A 21,477-nucleotide genomic window follows, 5' to 3' on the forward strand; every position below is an offset into this window, starting at 1 on the left:
TGAAGATAAAACATGGGTATTGTGTTGTCTAACATCAACATATATATAAAAAAAGGGCATATTGTTGTTGATTTTTTGTACCATTTCTAACATTATAAATAACATTTTTATTAGGTAAATACATTTTTTAAATATTAATTAATATTAATTAAAAATAAATTAGGTAAAAAATGGCATCAGTAGTTCACCGAATAAAACAAAAAGTACATTTTCCTCAAACATCATAATAAATCATGAAATAAAATCAAGAAAAAATAAAATAATAAATCATATATAAGTACAGAAAATGCATTTTTTTTATTATTATAATTTATTTTTCTGATGTTTAATTTTATTCTATTAAATGTTAATAGATATAGACTGAGAGAAAAAGAGATGAAATCAAGATTCAGTATGAGGTCACTCACAGGAACCAATCAACTGCAATGATTAGGGTGATGTCATCGGTTGGGAGTCCAACTGAAGTCAGCACAATCACCATGGTGACCAGACCAGCCTGTGGAATTCCAGCCGCTCCGATACTTGCAGCAGTGGCCGTGATGCTACATTAATAATACACATATCAATTATTCAGCCAAATCAACAGCTCTTCATTTAAAAAGCTGCACAATATTGTTATCAATCCCAATCAGATTTTTTTTTTAGATTTAGAGGCTGCCTGAGATGAGTGTCAGTATAATCTAGAAATAGAAATGCATGTTAAAAAAACAAGTTATTTCTTTTAATTATATATGAAATAAGCACAAACGCATGCACATCACTTTAAATGGGTGCTCAACCAAACAGCAAAAAGTGCAAAAATATATATTGTGACTGTCTGAACATAGATGAAGAGCCAGTGTTGTCACAATCACCAGTGATTCAGGCTTGTAGATTGCTGGGAATCATTCACTTTCACTCAGGACTAGAAATCCTGTCATGCACCACTCACCCACACCTGTTTCTGTTCCGCTGATTGCTAACACACACAGCTGAAGCTGTTTAGAATTAATTACATGGACTTAAAAAACAGCACAGACACACATACACACACATACCAGTTGCTGGGTCTTGTAAAAATTTAAAATATATAAAAAAATGGTTTTGATTTGTTGTGATTTAAAAATGTTAAACTCTTTTCAACGCACACAGTTTCAATAGCAAGTTTGAAATCGCAAACTATAATTGATACTGGTATTTGGTTATAATCGCAAATATCATATATGATCTATGATATATGAAAATATGATTAAAATAAGATTATTAGTGTAACACTAATTCATACATCAGCATTTTTTATTTTATTATTTTTAACATTTTTATTTATTTTATTTTGTTTTTAATTAAATTTCTTATTTATTTAATTTATAAATTTCTTATAATTACATTTTTTATTTCTGTTTAATTTAGTTTAATTTAGTTTTTATTCAAAAACATTTTTATTTTATTTTTATTAATTTATTTTTATTTCATTTTTCTTTATATTTAATTAATTTATTTTATTTTATTTTATTAAAAAAAAAAATATTATATGTGAAGGCGACACAGTGACTCACAGTCGCTTCACAGCAAAAATGTCACTGGTTCGAGTCCAAGCTAGGCCAGTTGCCATTTCTGTGTGGAGTTTGCATGTTCTCACTGTGTTCATGTGGGTTTCCTCCGGGTGCTCTGGTTCCCCCACAGTCCAAAGACATGCGCTATAGGTGAATTGAATAAACTAAATTGTCCAAAGTGTATATGTAAATGAGTGTGTATGGGTGTTTCCCAAAACTGGGTTGCAGCAGGAAGGGCATCCGCTGTGTAAAACATATGCTGGATAAGTTGGCGGTTCATTCCGCTGTGGCGACCCCTGATGAATAAAGGGACTAAGCAGAAGGAAAAGGAATAAATGAATGATTTGATTTGAAAATAACCCACCTAATAGTTATGATCTGCCCGAAGTTCATTTCCATGTTGTTCACCTGGGCGATAAAGATGGCTGCCAGGGCTTCATACAGAGCTGTTCCGTCCATGTTGATGGTGGCTCCAACAGGAAGAACAAATCGAGTCACGCGTTTGTCCACTTTATTATTCTCCTCCAGGCATTTAAAGGTAATGGGAAGAGTGGCAGAGCTGGTGGACAATAATAAAAAATAAATAAAAACTGTGAAATAGCTGTCAAATCTTCCCATGATGTCAGACATAGAGTTGTCACAACACTGGAATTTCTACACTGTAAAATATTGCTGTAGAATTTACAGTATTACTGGCAATTTTGGTTACCTGTATTACTTTAAAAGTTACAAGTGCACTGTAAATGAACAATTACAACTGTGTTGTAGTTTTACAGCACAATTAAAGTTAAACATTTACAGTGCGCTAGTAAATTTTACAGTATTTTTACAGTATTACTGGGAAATGTACAAGAGCACTGTAAATTACCTATGACAACTTTGCTTAAATTTTGCAGCACAAATGTAATTAATATTTTACAGTGCACTTGTAACTTTTACAGTATTACTGACAACCATCACTGGCTATAACATAACAATATTGTATTATTTCAAATATTTCAGTATCAATATACATATATATATATAGAAATATGAATAATAAAGTGGCGTACCTGGACGAGGTGCCGAGAGCTGTGATGAGAGCCTGCAGCAAACCCGTGATGAAGATGAAGGGGTTTTTGCGAGTGATGACGAAGTATAAAGTGGGCAGAATGATTATGCCGTGTATCATGAGGCCGATGATCACCGTAACCGTATACATGCCCAGCTGACCGCCCATCGCTGTGATGTCATCCATCTCCACGATTTTACCAGCAATCAGGAAGAGGATACCAATAGGTGCGTACCTGAGGATATGATATGATGTTTAAACATACTGTAGGATTTATGCACAGTCAAAATTATTATCTCTCCTGTGAATTTTTTTTCAAATATTTCACAAATGATGTTTAATAGAGCAAGACATTGTTCACAGTATTTCCTATAATATTTTTTCTTCTGGAGAAAGTCTTATTTGTTTTATTTCAGCTAGAATAAATGCAGTTTTTAATTAATCATTTTAAGGTCAATATTATTAGCCCCCCATAATCAATATGTTTTTCCGGTTGTCTACAGAACAAACCAAGGGTGTGGAATGAGTATGACCAGAGGGGACGTGTCTCCACCAATATCCACCAATTAAGGAAATGTTCCCACCAATAATTTATTCGCCTCCAAAATAAAATAATGCTCAGTCGAAGTTTTTCAGTCAGGCTTACTGTGCAAGACTCGCGTGAGAATGGACATAAGCAGCTACGTTTCAAAGAAAAGTGTAAGGCACTTGAAGTCAAGTTCGCTACAAGTCCACCAAAATAGTAATCAGGGATGTGCAATTAATAATTTCTTTTTTTGAATTTGTTAATAAAAAACAACAATCGAGATAAAATGTTCATTGTGTCATATGCCTCCCCCTTTCCTTGTCAAAGTAAAATCATTTAAATGTAGTTTTGCATTGTCAGACATGCTTGATTTAATCTTGTTGTTTTTTCTAATAGTTTATTTTATTTTATTTATTTATTACTTATTTAATTATTTTTATTTTTTAAGCGCAAAATTGAACATGTGTTGTTTTGTTTACATGCTCAGGGAAGGAACAGAATATGGACATGTAAAGTCATCTTTTAGCTTAAGGTACTGTTGGACTTTTCCCAAGTCCTCCACGTGCTCTTGATATTAAACAATTGAAATTATTTACTGCCTCCGACCGGCTTAAGCATGTTGAGGACTTGGAGAAAAGTCCAACAATTCAGACATGTTTACTTGCAAAAATGGTGTTCAGGTGTGGCGGTAAGTGATTATGCACAAATAAGCTCTCAGTAAACGGAAGTCTTTATTAAACTACCTGTTTTGTCAGAAATTCCTTTTACTTTACAGTTTAAATGTGAAGTTACATTTAAATCTTATAATTGGGGTGTGGAGGTTGGTGTCAAATTACCCACCAATATCAAAAGCAAATCTATGGTCTTGAAACAAACCATCCATACAACGACTTGCCTAATTATCCTAACTTGCCCAGTTAACCTAATTAAGCCTTTAAATGTCACTTTAAGCTGAATGCTAGCATTTTGAAAAATATCTAGTAAAATATTCTGTACTGTCATCATGGCAAAGATGGCAAAGAAATAAGTTATTAGAAACAAGTTATTAAAACTATTATGTTTAGAAATCTGTATGAAACTAAGGCATCCAGAAACATCCATGCTTGTTAATAAGATTTCCTAAAATGTCACTAAGCTACTCATGCAGATGGAAAAAAAAAGGGTTAGGAAAAAAGGGTCACTCAAAATGAGAGCATTTCTGCCCAGACAATGAGAAAATCAATCTAATTTTGCAGCAAATTACGCTGAGGCTTTTGTGTGATGAATCTGATGAATTTCTTTTTCTTTAGCCATGTACTTGACAAATCAATTTGTTGTTAAGGCTGATTTTTTTTTACTGTAATCAAAACCTTATCATAAACAAACTGGCATTAAATAAACACAGATAAATATTTACTGAGGAAGTTATATCATAATGGTTAATATTGATACAAACACAATCACTGCTAATCATTTTAAATGCTTTTAAAAGGCATTTTTAGCTCTGATAGACAGTAAATTAAATAACTGAAAAGAGGAAATATCGATCTCTTTATCTTTTCTCTTTTCTAATTCTTTTTTTTTACTTTTTTATTGGTAAACTTGCACATTTTAAAAAATTATTATTATTATTTATTAATTTATTTTTTCCATTTTTAATCATATTTTTTTTCTCAGAGGATATGTTAGTTTAAATTAATAAATTTTATTTATTTTATTTCATTTTAAGGGGATAGTAGTAAAACAAAAAAACTAAGATAGTCTGTAATTGTTTATTTATTCTGTATTATATATTACTATGTATGGTCTTGTTAAATACAAAAAAAAAACACTTATGACCGGCACAGCTACATTTAGAAGATCAAAAATACACTGTGCTAGTTTTAAATGTTATAATGAAATAACTGCTTTCTATTTTAAATTGTTTGAAATGTTATTTATTTCTGAAGTTTCAGCATGGTTATCCCAGACTTCACATGATCCTTCAAAAAGTAATTATAATATGTATTTAACTTTTCTTATTATAATCAGTGTTAGATCAACTGTGCTGCTTAATGTTTGTTAAAACTGATACATTTGTTGATGAATAGTAAGTTAGCTATTTAATATTTACTTGCTTGTTTAACAAAAGCATCAACTTTTTTCCAAGCATTAATATAATATAATATAATATAATATAATATAATATAATATAATATAATATAATATAATATAATATAATATAATATAATATAATATAATATAGGCGACGCAGTGGCGCAGTAGGCAGTGCTGTTGCCTAACAGCAAGAAGGTCGCTGGTTCAAGCTTCGGCTGGGTCAGTTGGCATTTCTGTGTAGAGTTTGCATGTTCTCCCCGTGTTCACGTAGGTTTCCTCTGGGTAGTAAGGTTTCCCCCAAAGACCAAAGTCCAAAGACATGCTGTACAGGTTAATTGGGTATGCTAAAATTGACCATAGTGTATATGTTCAGATGTTATGTGCACTAGTGTGATTTATTGTAAGCTCATTATTAAAAATAAAAAATGAAGAGGAAAAAAAAAAATAAAGATCTGCCGTAGGCTACATTAACACAGTTTCTAAACTAGTTTACTTTTCCCCCACAGTTTGCTCCTGTTTGTGTGTCTGGAATGAGTCACTCACCACATAATAATAGCAACAAGTCGCATGATGGCCTCATTGAGGGAGTCGAAGAAATCTCGGAGAGCCTGTCCCTGTTCCTTCATGTTCCCGATTATCAGGCCGAAACACATTGAAAACACCACCAGGCCGAGAGCGTTGACGCCGTTGGTGGTGCCCGACAGAGGAATCACCTCCTCCTGAGCGATCTCCTGCGTAGCGTTCGTCAAGTTGAAGATCGAATCGTTCACAATCATCTTCACGTGGATGATCCTCTTGCCATACTGAGTCTTAAACTACAGGAGGAGGAAGAAAAATGAGCAAGAAGATTAATCTTTGGTTTAGAGATGCCAACAATTAATCAACAATTAATCAATTGTCAATAATACTTTAAAAATCGATGCACCAAATTACAACAATACACCAAACTTTGGTGTATAAAGGTGAATAATGTGAGATGGAAACACTTGCCGAAATAAACTCTGATGAATCGAACATCAAACCCATGCGACCAATCAGCTGTCTCTATTGTGCGAGCCTTGTTTACTGTTGGTTACTAGGTTACCAATTCTATAGTCAGCCACTCTAACAACTTCACCAATGCTCCAAATCTCCATAGAGTCCATTGTGTCTGACATTGCATCGCTGAGTGATGCAATCTCAGCTTGCATCATAAAGGCTGCATCCAGATACTACAGAATAACTCTCGCACCCGAAGCGGGAATCATACCCCATATATTTATTTTTTAACTAATTTCACTAAACAGCATCTTGTTAGCTCTATTCTGATCCTGGCCGGACTCAAGAAAAAATAGACGACCATCAGACTCTGACTGCAGCCCCAAAAAAGGTCAAAAACAAATACGCTGTTTATAACAGTGAGAACCGACCATATGTCTGTGTTTTCAATCCCGGCGCAATCAGCTGGCCCTTTAACACACAGACACATGCACATAGACGCCCACAAACACAGACACCCACACCTTAACAGAAAAACGACCACAAGAGGTCTCTTTACCTCTGTCATTTAATGTAATCAAACAAAAAATCTTAAGAGATTAATTTGCTGCTCTTTAATCAGAATGTTTCAATTATGCAGTGCTGAAAAGGTTAATGAGATTTGATAACCGGATTCAATTTCTTTATAATGGCTATTTATTTTAAAAGGCTAAACTGTCTGCTAAATTATTTGCAGCTTTGTCTAATGTACACTATTTATTCTATCCTTTGTAAATAATTATAATAATATTAATTCATCCATTCAGTTTCCTTCGGCATAGTCCCTTTATTAATTTATTAATGTATGTGTGACAGGCATGGGATACAAAGATAAATGACCATGGGAGCGTTTTAAGGTTGCCAGTCAGCAGATCGCTCAAATATTTGCTCATGAATCCTTGGTTAGATGCTTCAGTGTTCTGTGCATGCTCGGTGAAGAGTGTGAAGTGATTATCATTGTAGCCAATCACATATATTTCTGTTGTGTTTGTAAAGACAATGGAAAATCAGCAATATTTAAGAAGCTGCTCAACAGCGCTCAAATGTTACGAATGTTACAGGAAATTTATGCTTTTAAAATTTCACTACTTTTAGGTATCAGTCAATACTTTAGACAACAATAAAGGAGGTTGCACACTGGATGCTCTCCGCCTACAGTTCTAAACATAGATTTCTATCAGTGTATGCACACCAGCGCAGAAAGTCAGCAGCTGTCTGCGGCGCCAGCTACGTCTCAGGACCCTGCTCATATTTCTGCATAGAAATCTGAATAGTTTCATATTAAATATCATTTGAATGTGCGCACCTGGGGCCTCATGTACAAAGACTTGCGTTGAATTAATACTAAAACATTGCGTACGGACAAAGCTGTAAATGTGCGTACGCAGTAAAAAATTCAGATGTATGAAACACTGCGTACACGTAATCCCACGTATATCCTCTTTGTACATCCGAATTAACATGAACTGAGTGCACGTGCAGGAGCACAAAACCCCTCCCGGCCTCCTCCCCTGTGTAAATATAATAATGACTCTACTTTGGCTAAACCAAACAAAAAAGCAATGGCAAAAGCAAACAAGAAGAGAAACTTCACAGAATGTGGATTGGAGGTGCTTCTATTGGTGGTTGACCGGAGAAAAGTGAAGCAGTTAACGCAGTGGGGTCTGAACATCGCACTGTGAGTGAACTGAAAAAGAAATGGTGCAGGTTAAGAGGAGAACAGCGGCACACCGTCAAAGTGTGAACCAAACAGGCGGGTGAACAGGGGATGCTGAACTAACACCCTTTGAGGAGAGAGTTGCCTCAATTGTGGGTGACACTTCACTGTCTGGAGTAGTATCCGTGTGTGTAAGAGACACAGATGTAATAGAGGAACACTTTCTTGGGGCGGTATAGCAGCACCCCTCCGCTCTTATCGAGGCAGCACCACCGGCATTTCAGCTACCCAATCGCCCGCTCTACAACTGACCGAGTGCCTGCCACCTTGGAGCCTCATCCCAACCATGCTGTTTGTGAGGATGAATTAATCAAGGGTTGACCAAGGCCACCATGCTACAATATTTGTTAAGCGCATTTGAGCATCACATTTGCACATTTATTGAATGGAAATGTTTCTGATTCACGTATGCAAATTTGTCTACAGATGGCGTCTTTATAGCAATGTGCGCGCAGTCAATCGTTCTGATTAGATTGGGAAAACCGGCGATCGCTGCAAATTTCGCTTTAATGTTTGGCTGGTGGGCGAGGCAGTGGCGCAGAAGGTAGTGCTGACTCCTCACAGCAAGAAGGTCGCTGGGTCGCTGGTTCGAGCCTCGGCTCAGTTGGCTTTTCTATGTGGAGTTTGCATGTTCTCCCTGCCTTCGCGTGGGTTTCCTCCGGGTGCTCCGGTTTCCCCCACAGTCCAAAGACATGCGGTACAGGTGAATTGGGTAGGCTAAATTGTCCGTAGTGTATGAGTGTGTGTGTGAATGTGTGTATGGATGTTTCCCAAAGATGGGTTGCAGCTAGAAGGGCACCCGCTGCGTAAAAAACTTGCTGGATAAGTTGCGGTTCATTCCGCTGTGGCGACCCCGGATTAATAAAGGGACTACACCAACAAGAAAATGAATGAACGAATGAATGAATGTTTGGCTGGTCAACTGCATGTTATGGAAACCTTATATACCTGCTAGACATGCGGATGATCCCGTCCCATACAGCCATTGCACAGCTTAAAGATACTTTGTAGTGTGCAATTTAACACAATTGCCTCTAGAAGTAGCCAATAGAAATAAAACAAACACACACAAGAAATACACGTACGCCAGGCATGAATTGGCGTAGACCAACGCACATTTTCACGTTAATTCCATCGTTAGTAAATCCAAACATGATCTGGAAACCTGGTGTAGGCAAAGTTTTTGTGCGTACGCAGCGTTGATACATGAGGCCCCTGGTGTGCGATACTTCCAACTGTTATGCACGCCACATCTTTGAGCCAAGTCTTGCAACCGCTGTAAGACTTCCTTAACAAATAGCATGAGCCTTTAACACATCATAGATGATTATGAATTTTTGCCTTGTCACATTATTCAGATCTTAAAATGCAGATTTGAACAGAATACAGCACACAATAACAAAAACTATTTACTCTTTTGGATGCACACATCCACAAGGTAAGAGTGAGAACACCTGAGATGACAATATTGACTCATTTTATACTATTTGTTTATATTATTTAATCATTAAATAGTTGTAAATAATTATCAATCATTGATATTTACAATACTACTGATCTTTTATTTACAGTGAAACCATTTTATCTGAGAATATTATACTATTATTAATTTTTCCTTCAGATTAGTCCCTTATTTATCAGGTTACCACAGGGGAATGAACCGCCAACTATTCCAGCATATGTTTTACACAGCAGTTGCTCTTCCAGTCCAAACCCAGTCAGAGTTACTGCAGGTTTCACAGAGTTAAATTTAAGACATTTTCAAGACCATTATAAGTGAAATTTTAGACTCATTAAGGGCTAAAGGCTAAGGATTGTTTTCCAATGGCCCAGATGGAAAATATATATATTTTTGCCCTATCAAAAGAAATATTATAATTTAATATATTTAATAATACAATTATATATATATTTTTATATTTTATATTTTTTTCTTAGCAAAATATTTTTAATATTTTGTCAAAATGCTTTTTATTTTTTTTTACTTTAATTAACTAAATGATGCACAACATCCTGTCCAGGTCGATGTCCTAAGCAGTAAATACTTTACTTATTAAAACTTTACTTATTAAAATAAAAACTTTAAAACAAATGTTATTGTAAGGAAAATAATTAAACCATTATGAGTTTAAAACTGCTGTTTAAAAAAAAAGTTTAAAGTTTTATTGAGATGTATTGCTGGTGATTGTATGAATTTTGGCCAGATTGGGTAGCAATACATGAACAAAGAAAAATTAGGACCTGTTTCAAAAAGATTGAAGACCTACAACACAATATTTCAGTAAAAATAATTTTTAAGGCTTTTTAGGACCCTGCAGAAACCCTGTCAGTACTGGGAAACACCCATACACACACACTCATACAATACAGGCAATTTAGTTTATGCAAGTTCAATGATAGCTTGTGTCTTAGGACTGTGGGGGAAACTGGAGCACCCAGAGGAAACCAACACCAACACGAGGAGAACATGCAAACTCCACACATGAAATGCCAAGTGGTCAAGCTGGGACTCGAACCAGCAACTTTGTCGCCGCCGATGATCGGTCATGAGAATTTGTGAAACTGTCATCTCTAGTTTGATGTGTGGATTTGGATCACTAGAAACTGATTCAGAGAACGGCTCTTTTCAGTGTGTGTGAGATATGCGTTTTTTTTTAGTCTGCTTGACTACAGGGCGTCCCAGTGGAGTGTGTCCGGACAGACTGTGAGCCTCTGTCAGGGTCATTGTCTGGCCGTTTCTGTGCCATTATACCCGGCTGTGGCTCAATCTCAGCTGTGCCAAAGCTCTCAGCCGGCGACTGGCTCCAGCTCAAGCCAGAATCTCTAAATGCTCAACGGAAAACGTCTGTTCTTCACATGCTAAGTCCACTCGCTTGGGCCAGCAACAGCAGGAAGAAATATGAAATGTTGTCAGCATTGTCAACAGTAATTCAAGGCCTCCCAGAAAAAAACACTTTAGATCCAAAAAGGATAAATATTCATTTTTTGTGCTTTAAGATGTCATCAAATCTGATAAAGTGAGATGATAAATTGGTTTCCTGCTGAACAGAGAGAGACGCATGCTTCACCCCAGTGTATCTTTTGTATCTCCCAGTGTATATTAACAAATATTAAACGTCTGTCTACTACTTGACTTTTTTGCTATGATGCAGTACATTTTTACCTATATATTAATCTCTGGTCGCCACAGCGGAATGAACCGCCAACTTATCCAGCATATGTTTTACACTGCGGGTGCCCTTCCAGCTGCAACACATCACTGGGAAACACCCACACACTCATTCACACACATACACTACGGACAATTAAGCTTACCCAATTCACCTACAGCGCATGTCTTTGGACTTGTGGGGGAAACTGGAGCAAACCCACAGAGGAAACCCACACACAAACACAAGGAGAACATGCAAATTTCACACAAAAACAGCAACTGACCCACCCGAGGCTCGACTAGCAACCTTCTTGCTGTGAGGCAATAGAGGCAATATTCATTTTTACATAAATATTTGTGATTTACTTTTTTTGTTGAATATACTATATGTTTAATAACATTGTATTATTGCATAATATTAAATACATGCAACCTAAGTTCGTTATCAATACGCACCCCTATATACATTTCTGGAGAACACAAAATACATCCCAGGATCTACGTTTTTTTTGCTGTTTTTGCAAATGCACCAGAGGCCGCTGTGTACCCTTCTTCACGTGTCAGATTTCTCTCGTGAGTGACATTCGACAGTGTTTTCAAAAGCACCGATTGACCCGATCAACCCCTTCCCTAAACCCAACCAAGGGTTTTTAAAAGCAATCCAGAAAAAGACAAGCCATCTGCTAATTTTTACCCTATTTTAGATTTTACCACATTGTCACCTTGTTATTAACCTGTTTGTTTAATTTTTTGGTTTCTGTTTTTGTTTTACCTGATTTCTGTAACCGTTCTTTACTGGACTCGAACCCCTCTCTGTGTCTCAAGTCTGCTGATGTACACTGCGAGCCACTGGACAAAAACTAGTAATAGTGGAAAAGCCGTCCACACGGAGGTAAGCGGTCAGCTGGTAGCGTGATAAGAAACAGAAGCCATCGGCTGTGTCATACCGCCCGATAGCGTTCGTTTTAAAGACGAAATGCAGCCATATCTAACTCTGGCTACTTAATTCACACTCTCCAGAAATGTACTGTATACAGGGCTACGTTTTCACAAAGAGTCTGTATTGCAACCATTTTTGGCACAATTGCTTTAACATATTATTTATTGTTTGCTTGTTTTGTTTTCGGTAAATTGCTATTTAACTTCTTTAAGGTTATGAAGGCGCATTTAATAGTCACTTTTAGTTTTTTAATTATTGTTTGATTATTAACTTTTCTATATTTGTAGTATGAAATGAATTGTAAAAAGATTTTATATTTTTGTAAAGATTATTATTTCAGGCAAGCAAATCCTTTATTTAACCATTGCTTTCAGAAAGTTAATACATGCATTCATTGATTTTATTTTCAGCTTAGTCCTTTTATTTATCAGAGGGTGCTACAGAAGAATGAACTGCCAACTTATCCAGCATATGTTTTGTGCAGCGGATGCTCTTTCAGCTGCAACCCAGTACTGGAAAACACCCATACATTCTCACATGTACACTCATACACTACAGCCAGTTTAGTTTATTCAATTCACCTATAGCGCATGTCTTTGGACTGTGGGGAAACCGGAGCACCCAGAGAAAACCCACACCAACACGGGGAGAACATGCAAACTCTACACAAAAATGCCAACTGACCCAGCTGGGACTTGAACCAGATACCTTCTTGCTGTGAGGCGACAGTGCTAACCACTAAACCACTGTGTCGCTCCTTTCAGAAAGTTATAATTCAACATTAAGCTTTTAAAATACAGAAACATTTAATTTTTGTAAAATTGTAATAGTACTTTAATCATCTTTTACAGGCTTTAATATTCTTAAACCTACATTAAGAGTATTATTTTTATTATTATTTAGCTTGTCAAAATAAATAGAATTAATTTTAATTGTTTAAGCATACTTATATTATTTTTGTTTTTAGTGACATCATTATAGGCAAGAGCAGAGATGCCCAAAAGTAGGGACTATGTGCCAAAGTTGGCCCATTGTAACCTTTGATTTGGTCCACAATCCCATCTGAAAAGAGAGTGAGAAGGACGGAGAGGGATGTGGCAAATGCCTTTAAAAGAGCTCATCATTTCTAATTTGACATAACCTTTTTTAGTTGATTTGTTTTATTGCTCAGCTACAAATAAAGTAAACTGAAATAAAATGTTTTAATTTATTATTGTAAATAAATCTGATTTTTAATAACGTCCCTCGATGCATAAAGAACTATGCAGAAGACAGGGCCGGAGTGGGACTCTTTTTCAGCCCTGGAGTTTCAAGCCTCAGACCGGCCCACCTCAGTTCACCACTGACTATATTAAAATAAGGTTATTTCCAATTCAGTTTCTAATTACACTATCACGTCTTTTTTTGAGAAAACAGCTCTTTTAGAACTTCAAATGTTCAACAACCCTAACAGTATTATGTCTTAACAATAAAAATGAAAAAAAAAAAATTGTTACTCAGACAAGGACCGAACCCAGGTTGGCCGCGTCATAATCTAACGTACTAATCACTGTACCACAACAGCTGTACATTGAATGGTGACTTATCTAGTTATATCATCTTTAACCTGCAGGCTGCATCCTGCTCACGAGGCTACGAGAAAATAGATAAAAAGAGCGGAGCTGTGGTAAAATAATGAATAAGAAGGCTGTGGTCAAGTAAATAAATAAATTATTTTTTAAAAGTGTGACTGCTGAGAGCTACAGATTCTGGAACTAGGGACACCGGCCCTCGCGGCCAAAAAACAGACCGGCCCACCGGGAATTCTCCCGGTCCTCCCGATTAGCCAATCCAGGCCTGGCAGAAGACATCGGTAAGCAAATCAAGGCAAAAACTAGTGTAACTCCATTCTGTCATAAATGCGATTGTTTTTGTTTTCACTGTAATATGTTCATTATCAAATGTAAAAAGTGTGCTGTATTAGTTAATATAAAGCACTGTTTTCTAATTATTTTTAAACATTATTAAATAAATTAGGAAATTAACCATGGCTGCTATAGTTCCCTTCGGATCACAACCCTCAATTAGGTTTGGTTTTTGACGCTTCATAAAAAAACATTTGGGCACCCCTGAACAAGACCGATATTTTATTTTTTAAATGTGTGCAAGAGAAAGTGAGCTTTTAATAATTCTTTATGATTATCCAGAATAACATAAAACAAAATTGAACAATTTCTAAGTACCACAATAAAGTAAAAAATAATCCTCACCTGTTGAGTGCAGGCTTGAACCAGATTAGGAGGAAACATGTTTCTGAAGAAAGAGTGTATATATTAAATTGAGTGCCGGGTTAATTTGAGTATTTTGGCAGTCTGGCTGGTCGTCCCATTACCTGATGAGGTCCAGGAAGGCATCGGCCGGGCTGACCTGCTCGATCTTCTGCTGTTTGGTGAACTCATCTTTTGAGCCTTTGCCTGGGTGGATGATCAGGACCATGATGATGCCAATGAACACTGCGATGAAGGTGGTGGTCATGTAGTAAATGACCGCACGCATGCCCATCTTCCCAGAAGCTCGGCTGTCCAGCGCTGCCATGCCTAGAAAGAAACATACAGGTGAGTGGGCTTGACAAACCACCTGTAGAAATCACACTCTTTCATCAACTCTTTTAGACACTTTAACCCACACTAGCAACAGTTTGCATCATACATTTTCTTACAATTACTCCAAATCTCGGGCGAGGCAGTGCGCAGTAGGTAGTGCTGTCGCCTCACAGCAAGAAGGTCGCTGGTTCGAACCTCGGCTCAGTTGGCGTTTCTGTGTGGAGTTTGCATGTTCTCCCTGCCTTCGCGTGGGTTTCCTCCGGGTGCTCCGGTTTCCCCCCACAGTCCAAAGACATGCGGTACAGGTGAGTTGGGTAGGCTAAATTGTCCATAGTGTATGAGTGTGTGTGCGTGTGGATGTTTCCCAGAGATGGGTTGCGGGTGGAAGGGCATCCGCTGCGCAAAAACTTGCTGGATAAGTTGGTGGTTCGTGCCGCTGTTGCGACCCCGGATTAATAAAGGGACTAAGCCGACAAGAAAATGAATAAATGAATACTGCAAATCTCGTAAAAAAAACACTGTGCATTTCTAAAGTGTGACTCACACAGGTCAGTGGGCTTGACAAACCAACTGTAGAAAGCACACTCTTCTATCACTCTGACATTTTAAGCGAGGATGGCAGCAGTTTTGAACATTTGAACCAGACACTTTCTTACAATCACTCAATATCTCAAAAAAAAAAGATTTTTTGATGTGTGCCTCACACAGATGAGTGTGTTTGACAAACCACCTGTAGAAAACACACTTTCATCACTTGGACATTAAGCAAGATTTGCAGCAGTTTTGGACTCACATTTACTTCTTCGCATTGATCCAGAAGGGACAGCCTGTGTATCAGCCGGTGACCTCTCCCACCTGCAGCTACTCCACTATGGACGTCCAGTGCTCTGCACAAGACGTTTGGCCATAGGAGGAATGGTCAGGCCCAACTGAGTCTAGTTTGTCTCGAGGTTTTTTAATTCTTCACTTTTGCCGATTGGTGAAGTTTTTTCTTTTCGGCGCTGTCGCCACTGGCTTGCATGGTTCGGGAACTGCGCATCGATGGATTTGCTCTTCAGTGTTTGATCCCTCAGCAGTGAAAATTAAACCACACTGAACTGAACTAAACTGCAACACTGAAAACTGAACTGACACTATAATTTACTATAATCTTCTATGTGAAGCTGCATTGACACAATCTACATTGTAAAAGTGCTATAGAAACAAAGATGAATTGAATAAATTGATTATTTCATATACACTAAAACAAAAGTACTTTTGCTGCCTGTTCCAACTTACTGAATCCACTTAAATTTGTACAAATTATTAAGTTAACTTAATCGATTTGTGTTGGGACAACATGAAGGAACTATGTGGAACGTTTTACAGTGTAGGTCACAGGTGAAGGTAACAGTAAGTTTCTTTAGCTTTAGCTGATGGCAGATTTCCAAGCAACAATCACAAGTGTTTGTTTGAAGCTTTGAACATGGCTCAACCAATCAGAATCAAGAACTACAATGTTATTAGTTTGTTCATTGATATTTTAAATGGTGATATAATCCTTATTTTTTATTTAAAAAAAAAAAAAGACTAAACTGTGTTGCTTTCACGGCAATCATTGTAGTAGTCCTGACTAAAACTCTCACTTGCTAAAAGATTTTAAAAGTAATGCAGGCTTTTCTGCAGTTCTGATCCCCAGAGCAGAAAGAGAATTCAGCCATTGTTTGGTCCTCTTGTCCTCCTGGGGGCCCAAACTTCAGCATCTGTTCAAGTTCAAGTTCCTAGCTCTGTTCATATGTGGAGTATCTCAACCACTCTCTTTCTCTCTCTGCCTTTCTCTCTCTCTCTGTGTCTGTCTCTCTTTCCAGGCTTGGGAAACTCCTCCACCTGCCTGTTTCAGAGCTCTTTCATCCTCTCTGTGTCTCCAGATAAACAGCAAACAGTCCAGTGCACACATGTCATGCTGAAGAAATTGCTCATGTTGTGCGGAAGGAGTACTAGTAATAATAAATAACAATTAAATCATTTAAACTACAATTAATTACGACTGTTGGGTATTTACTCTATAACTGGTTAATCAATAAAAATTATAGACATTTTTGCTATTATAATTATAAAATCAATTTAAGATATCTTGTTAGACATTTTATCCAAAAATTAATAAATTAATAAATTGTTGGGTAACATGTCCAACAAGTCAATTAACTTTTATTAAAAAACATAACATATTATTATAACATAATATTTTATAGCATCATTAAATTAATTAATTAATTAGTTAGTTTTTATTTAGTTATTTAAAAGTAAGTTAATAATAAACTACAATAAAAATTACCAGCAAATAAACAATATTTGCTGGTAATTTTACTTCAAATAAATGAATACAACTATTTATTAATTTATTTGATTGTTTGTTTGTTTGTTTGTTTGTTTGTTTGTTTGTTTGTTTGTTTGTTTGTTTGTTTGTTTGTTTGTTTGTTTGTTTGTTCGTTTGATAAGAGATTGTGTTGATGACTTAGTGTGAAAAATAAGCATAAAAAATGTATAGTATGAAAGTCAATGGGAACCAGAAGCATTTATCAATGTCTTTTACATTCAGCCAAAAATGTAAAGCTAAGCTATACAATTGTGTAGTAATTTTGTGATTGAGTACATGGCAGAATCTTCACGTCTGTGTGAACTGTCGCTTTAAGACTTCTCTGCGTCACTAATTAAATTTACATTGATTTGCATTCTGTGGCTCTTTAATTCCAGAGCTGTTTGTTCTCTGTGTTGGCATTAATTGGCCACTAATTTCCTTCCTTTCCAGGCCTCTTTTCACCGCTTTCCTCTTTCACATCCTATAGAATCATTTCAAAACGTTCATCCACTCCCACAATCCCACACTCAGAGCCCTCTCAGAGCAGTCTCCCTCTAGTACTGTCCAAGGTTTATAAGTCCTCAGACACCTGATTCCTTATAACCAGCTTAGTCAATAAAAGCTACAGTGGCTGGGATGATATTTTTATTGGCTGCTCCCATCAGTTCAGAACAAATGAGCTGCTGTACGAATGGCCAATGCTGACAATACTGGTTGACCCCGCCCCTTTTTTTATTGCCTACAACCCATTAAGAGGTTAAACTTCAACTTGAGTTTAGCAGTTTTTGTTTCAAATCGAATTTGTATTTTATAGCCTTATTTAGCTATGTTTCCATTGACTTGCATGATGTGCATTTCGGGATAATAATGGATGTGCACTGAAAAAAAGTGAAACCTCTGTCCTTCATTCACATTTTCATATTGGATTAAGTGAAAATTATGGTTTCTGATTATAACTTGATTAATTCAGTTAGCCTTAAAGCACAAAACGAACATCCCTAGGTAACTCTAAAATCTCAAAGTAATATTTTTACTATAAACCAGCAGTTTTCATGTCATGTGACCACATGAAAAAATGCTTACTGTTTATCTGCTTTCAGTTTATGTATTTCTTATTTCAAATGTCTTTTATTATTAATTTCCACATGGAATATCAACTACAACATTCATTTTATAATTATCCTTCCATGTTGTTGCTAACACTACCCTAAATAAACACTTCCCTACCACAGCAGCCTATAAATTCCCATAGAAAAAACTAAATAAACACAATTAATGAGTAGTAAATAAGTAAATAAATAAATAAATAAAAATGAATGATAAATATATATTCATATATTATTGATCAGCTTAAGAATCAAGAGAGTTAACCAGCAAATAATCTAAAAAGAGCACTTCTTTTATCCATGCATCAAAAGAGGGTGGAGAAATATACATTTGGTTCCCAAACCATGTTTATTTTATATATACCGTGTAAACCTTGATCTGAACACAAGTAAATGCAAACTATTAGATTTCAGCTTACTCCCAGCAAAGCGTGTTATTCCTTTATGAATGAATTGTTCATGCTTTTACCAAAAAATCAAAGCACATCACAGGTCTTTACACTGGCTGCCAGTTACATTCAGAATAGATTTTGAAGTATTATTACTGGTCTATAAATCACTAAATGGCCTAGGACCTCAATATATTACAGATATGCTCACTGAATACAAACCTAACAGATCACTCAGATCTTTAGGATCATATAAACTAGAAATTACAAGAGTTCAATCAAAGCAGGGTAAATCGGCTTTCAGCAACTACGGCCCTCGCTGCTGGAATCAGCTTTCAGAAATGATCAGATGTGCTTCAACATTATGCATGTTCAAATCAAGACGGAAAACACATCTGTTTAGCTGTGCCTTTACTGAATGAGCACTGTGCTGCGTTCGACAGGTCACACTATTATATCTTTCTTTTCTTTTTCACTATTTTAAAACCTGTTTAACACATTTTAATCTGTTTTAATCATTTTTATTCTTTGTTTTTATTTTCTTATACTTGTCTCTTTTATTAATGTTTATGTAAAGCACTTTAAATTGCCACTGTGTTATAAATGTGCTAAATAAATAAACTTGCCTTGCCTTTAAATTGGAAAAGAAAACTCAAAGGCCATCCTGTGGCCAGTGGAGTAAAGAAATGATTATCAATCTTGCTCTGGAGAAGCTGACATACACTGTAAAAGGAAAATTATTATTATTTTTTTAAATAAAAGATGGACACCCTTTCAACACTTTCTAAACCAGGTAAACCACACAACTTTTCTTGATGTTTGAGCTTTCAAACCCTTGTCTGTGTCTTATTATATTGTTCAGATGTCCTACATTCCAGCAACAATTAATAAATCTGTTTAACCAGCACACACTGGAAAGCTGTGAAATGCAAGGTGCAAAATTGTACTGAACATTGTTATTTATTTATTTTTTAATTATGCACTGTTACTATTTGAATTTGTCATTTATTTACATATTTATTTTCACCTTTTTAACCATTAGTCTTTTTATTTTTTATGTATTTTTTTCTGTAGTTCAAACAAAACCCAATAAATATATTTTGGAATAAAATGAGGGTGGAGAGACATGTTTCCACTTTAAAAGTGTTTCCCCCACCCTACTTTTTTCTTATTGATTTATTGATTTATTTATTTATTTATTTATTGTTTATTTATTTATTTATTTATTTATTTGTTTGTTTGTTTATTGTTATTATTACTATTATTACTATTATTACTATTATTATTATTATTATTATTATTATTATATATTTTTTCTTATGTTATGTCATGTTTTTTGGATGTTTTGTAAGTTATGTTTTGTCTTCTGGTGTTGTTATTATGTGATTGTAATTAATTGTGGGACCCCCTTGAAAATGAGATGGTACATCTCAAGGGGTTTATCCCATTGAATAAATATCATCAAAAGGATGAGACGTCTTGCTAGCAAGGTAATAAAGTTTTCCTGTATTTCTAGTGTGAGTTTTGTTGTTGCTATCTTGTGTAATATGTATATCTATACTGAAAGCACCAGCAGCTTTTACCTCATTATTGAATGTAAAATAACTAGCAATAGCACAAAATACACAAAAAAGCATAAAAAACTAAAGTGGTGAGCTGAGGTGGATTATTTTTCAGATAATTAGAAGAAAGGCAGAAGTACAATGATCGACATAATTACATACTGAATGAAGTTTCTGATGTACAACATAAAGCAGGGGTGTCCAAACTCAGTCCTGGAGGGCCGGTGTCCTAAGTTTATCTCCAACTTGCATGTTTCTAGTATATCTAGTAAGAGCTTGATTAGTTGGTTCAGGTGTGCTTGATTAGGGTTGGAGCTAACCTCTCCAGGACACCGGCCCCCCAGGATTGAGTTTGGACACCTCCTGACATAAAAAGGGACACAGCTACTAATACATGACAGGCTAATAAAAATTTTGATTAATGAAATACCATACCTGTTATCAAACTTGAGACTAGAAGAGGAAGCACAAGCATCTGCAGCATCCGCATCAACAGCTCACCAGGAAAGGAGAAATACTTCACTTCTCTGTATGACATCTTGTAAGACCTCAGAGCAAATCCCAGCGTAATTCCTGCAATATATATATTTTTATATTAGATGGATCAGTAGCAGAATCATTTGTTCAGACATAAACCAAATATATTCCTTGTTTTCAAGTCCTTAAAGTGAAAGTTCACCCAAAAATGGTAATTTATTCTCTGTTAATTCAACTCAATAATATATATATATATAAATAAATATATATATATATATATATATATATATATATATATATATATATATATATATATATATATATATATATATATATATATATATAATATATATATATATATTTATTTATTTATATATATATATATATATATATATATATATATATATATATATATATATATATATATATATATATATATATATATAAAACGCTGAACACAAAAGAAGATATTTTGAAGAATGTTGAATGTTGACTATGGATGCCATTGACATCCATAGTAGGAAAAAATATTAATGTCAATTAATGACAACTAAATGGAAGTCAATGGCTACTAGTTTCCAACATTCTGACAAGTTTGAAACAATTACGACCAGCTAATTACTGGTAGTAATAATAATTATGAGTATTTGTTATTAGAGATATTGACATAACATTGGTCATATATTATTATAGATTTTTTCAGACATTTTAATTAGTATTATTTATGACAAATATTTACTGTATGACTTTTATTTATTTATTTTATTAATTATAAAATAAAATAAAGACAACTTGTTGGATGAATTTTATTACTAATAAATTTATTAATTGTTGGATAACATTAGCAACAAGTTTGAAACAGTTGGAGCCTGGAGGGTACGTTAATGATGACATAAATTATTTATTATAAATTATTTTTGGGTGAACTGTCCCTTTAGACTGCTTAGATGACTTCTTAACAATAAACAGTCATATTCTAAAAACATCCTGAATAAATGTGATTTCACTAAACA

General features: G+C 35.3%; 1 protein-coding gene across 11 annotated transcripts in view; it reads right to left on the reverse strand.

The window, feature by feature from the left end:
• slc1a3b (solute carrier family 1 member 3b) overlaps positions 1 to 21,477 on the reverse strand; it is a 37,681-nt gene that overhangs the window by 15,034 nt on the left and 1,170 nt on the right. For all 11 annotated transcript variants that reach the window (XR_015500440.1, XR_015500439.1, XR_015500438.1 and 8 more), the window contains 7 exons: positions 20,423 to 20,560; positions 14,382 to 14,586; positions 14,260 to 14,302; positions 5,729 to 6,000; positions 2,585 to 2,818; positions 1,897 to 2,091; positions 408 to 542 (listed from right to left, as the gene is read on the reverse strand). Coding sequence is in view for 3 of the 11 variants with exons in the window: in XM_087269530.1 (XP_087125656.1) it covers positions 408 to 542; positions 1,897 to 2,091; positions 2,585 to 2,818; positions 5,729 to 6,000; positions 14,260 to 14,302; positions 14,382 to 14,586; positions 20,423 to 20,560 (1,222 nt within the window). In the remaining 8 variants the exon portion in view is untranslated. The remainder of the gene's footprint in view (positions 1 to 407; positions 543 to 1,896; positions 2,092 to 2,584; positions 2,819 to 5,728; positions 6,001 to 14,259; positions 14,303 to 14,381; positions 14,587 to 20,422; positions 20,561 to 21,477) is intronic.

The sequence above is a fragment of the Danio rerio genome, chromosome 10, assembly GCF_052040795.2.
Source record: "Danio rerio strain M-AB ecotype USA chromosome 10, GRCz13ab, whole genome shotgun sequence".
In the NCBI taxonomy this organism is placed as follows: Eukaryota; Metazoa; Chordata; class Actinopteri; order Cypriniformes; family Danionidae; genus Danio; species Danio rerio.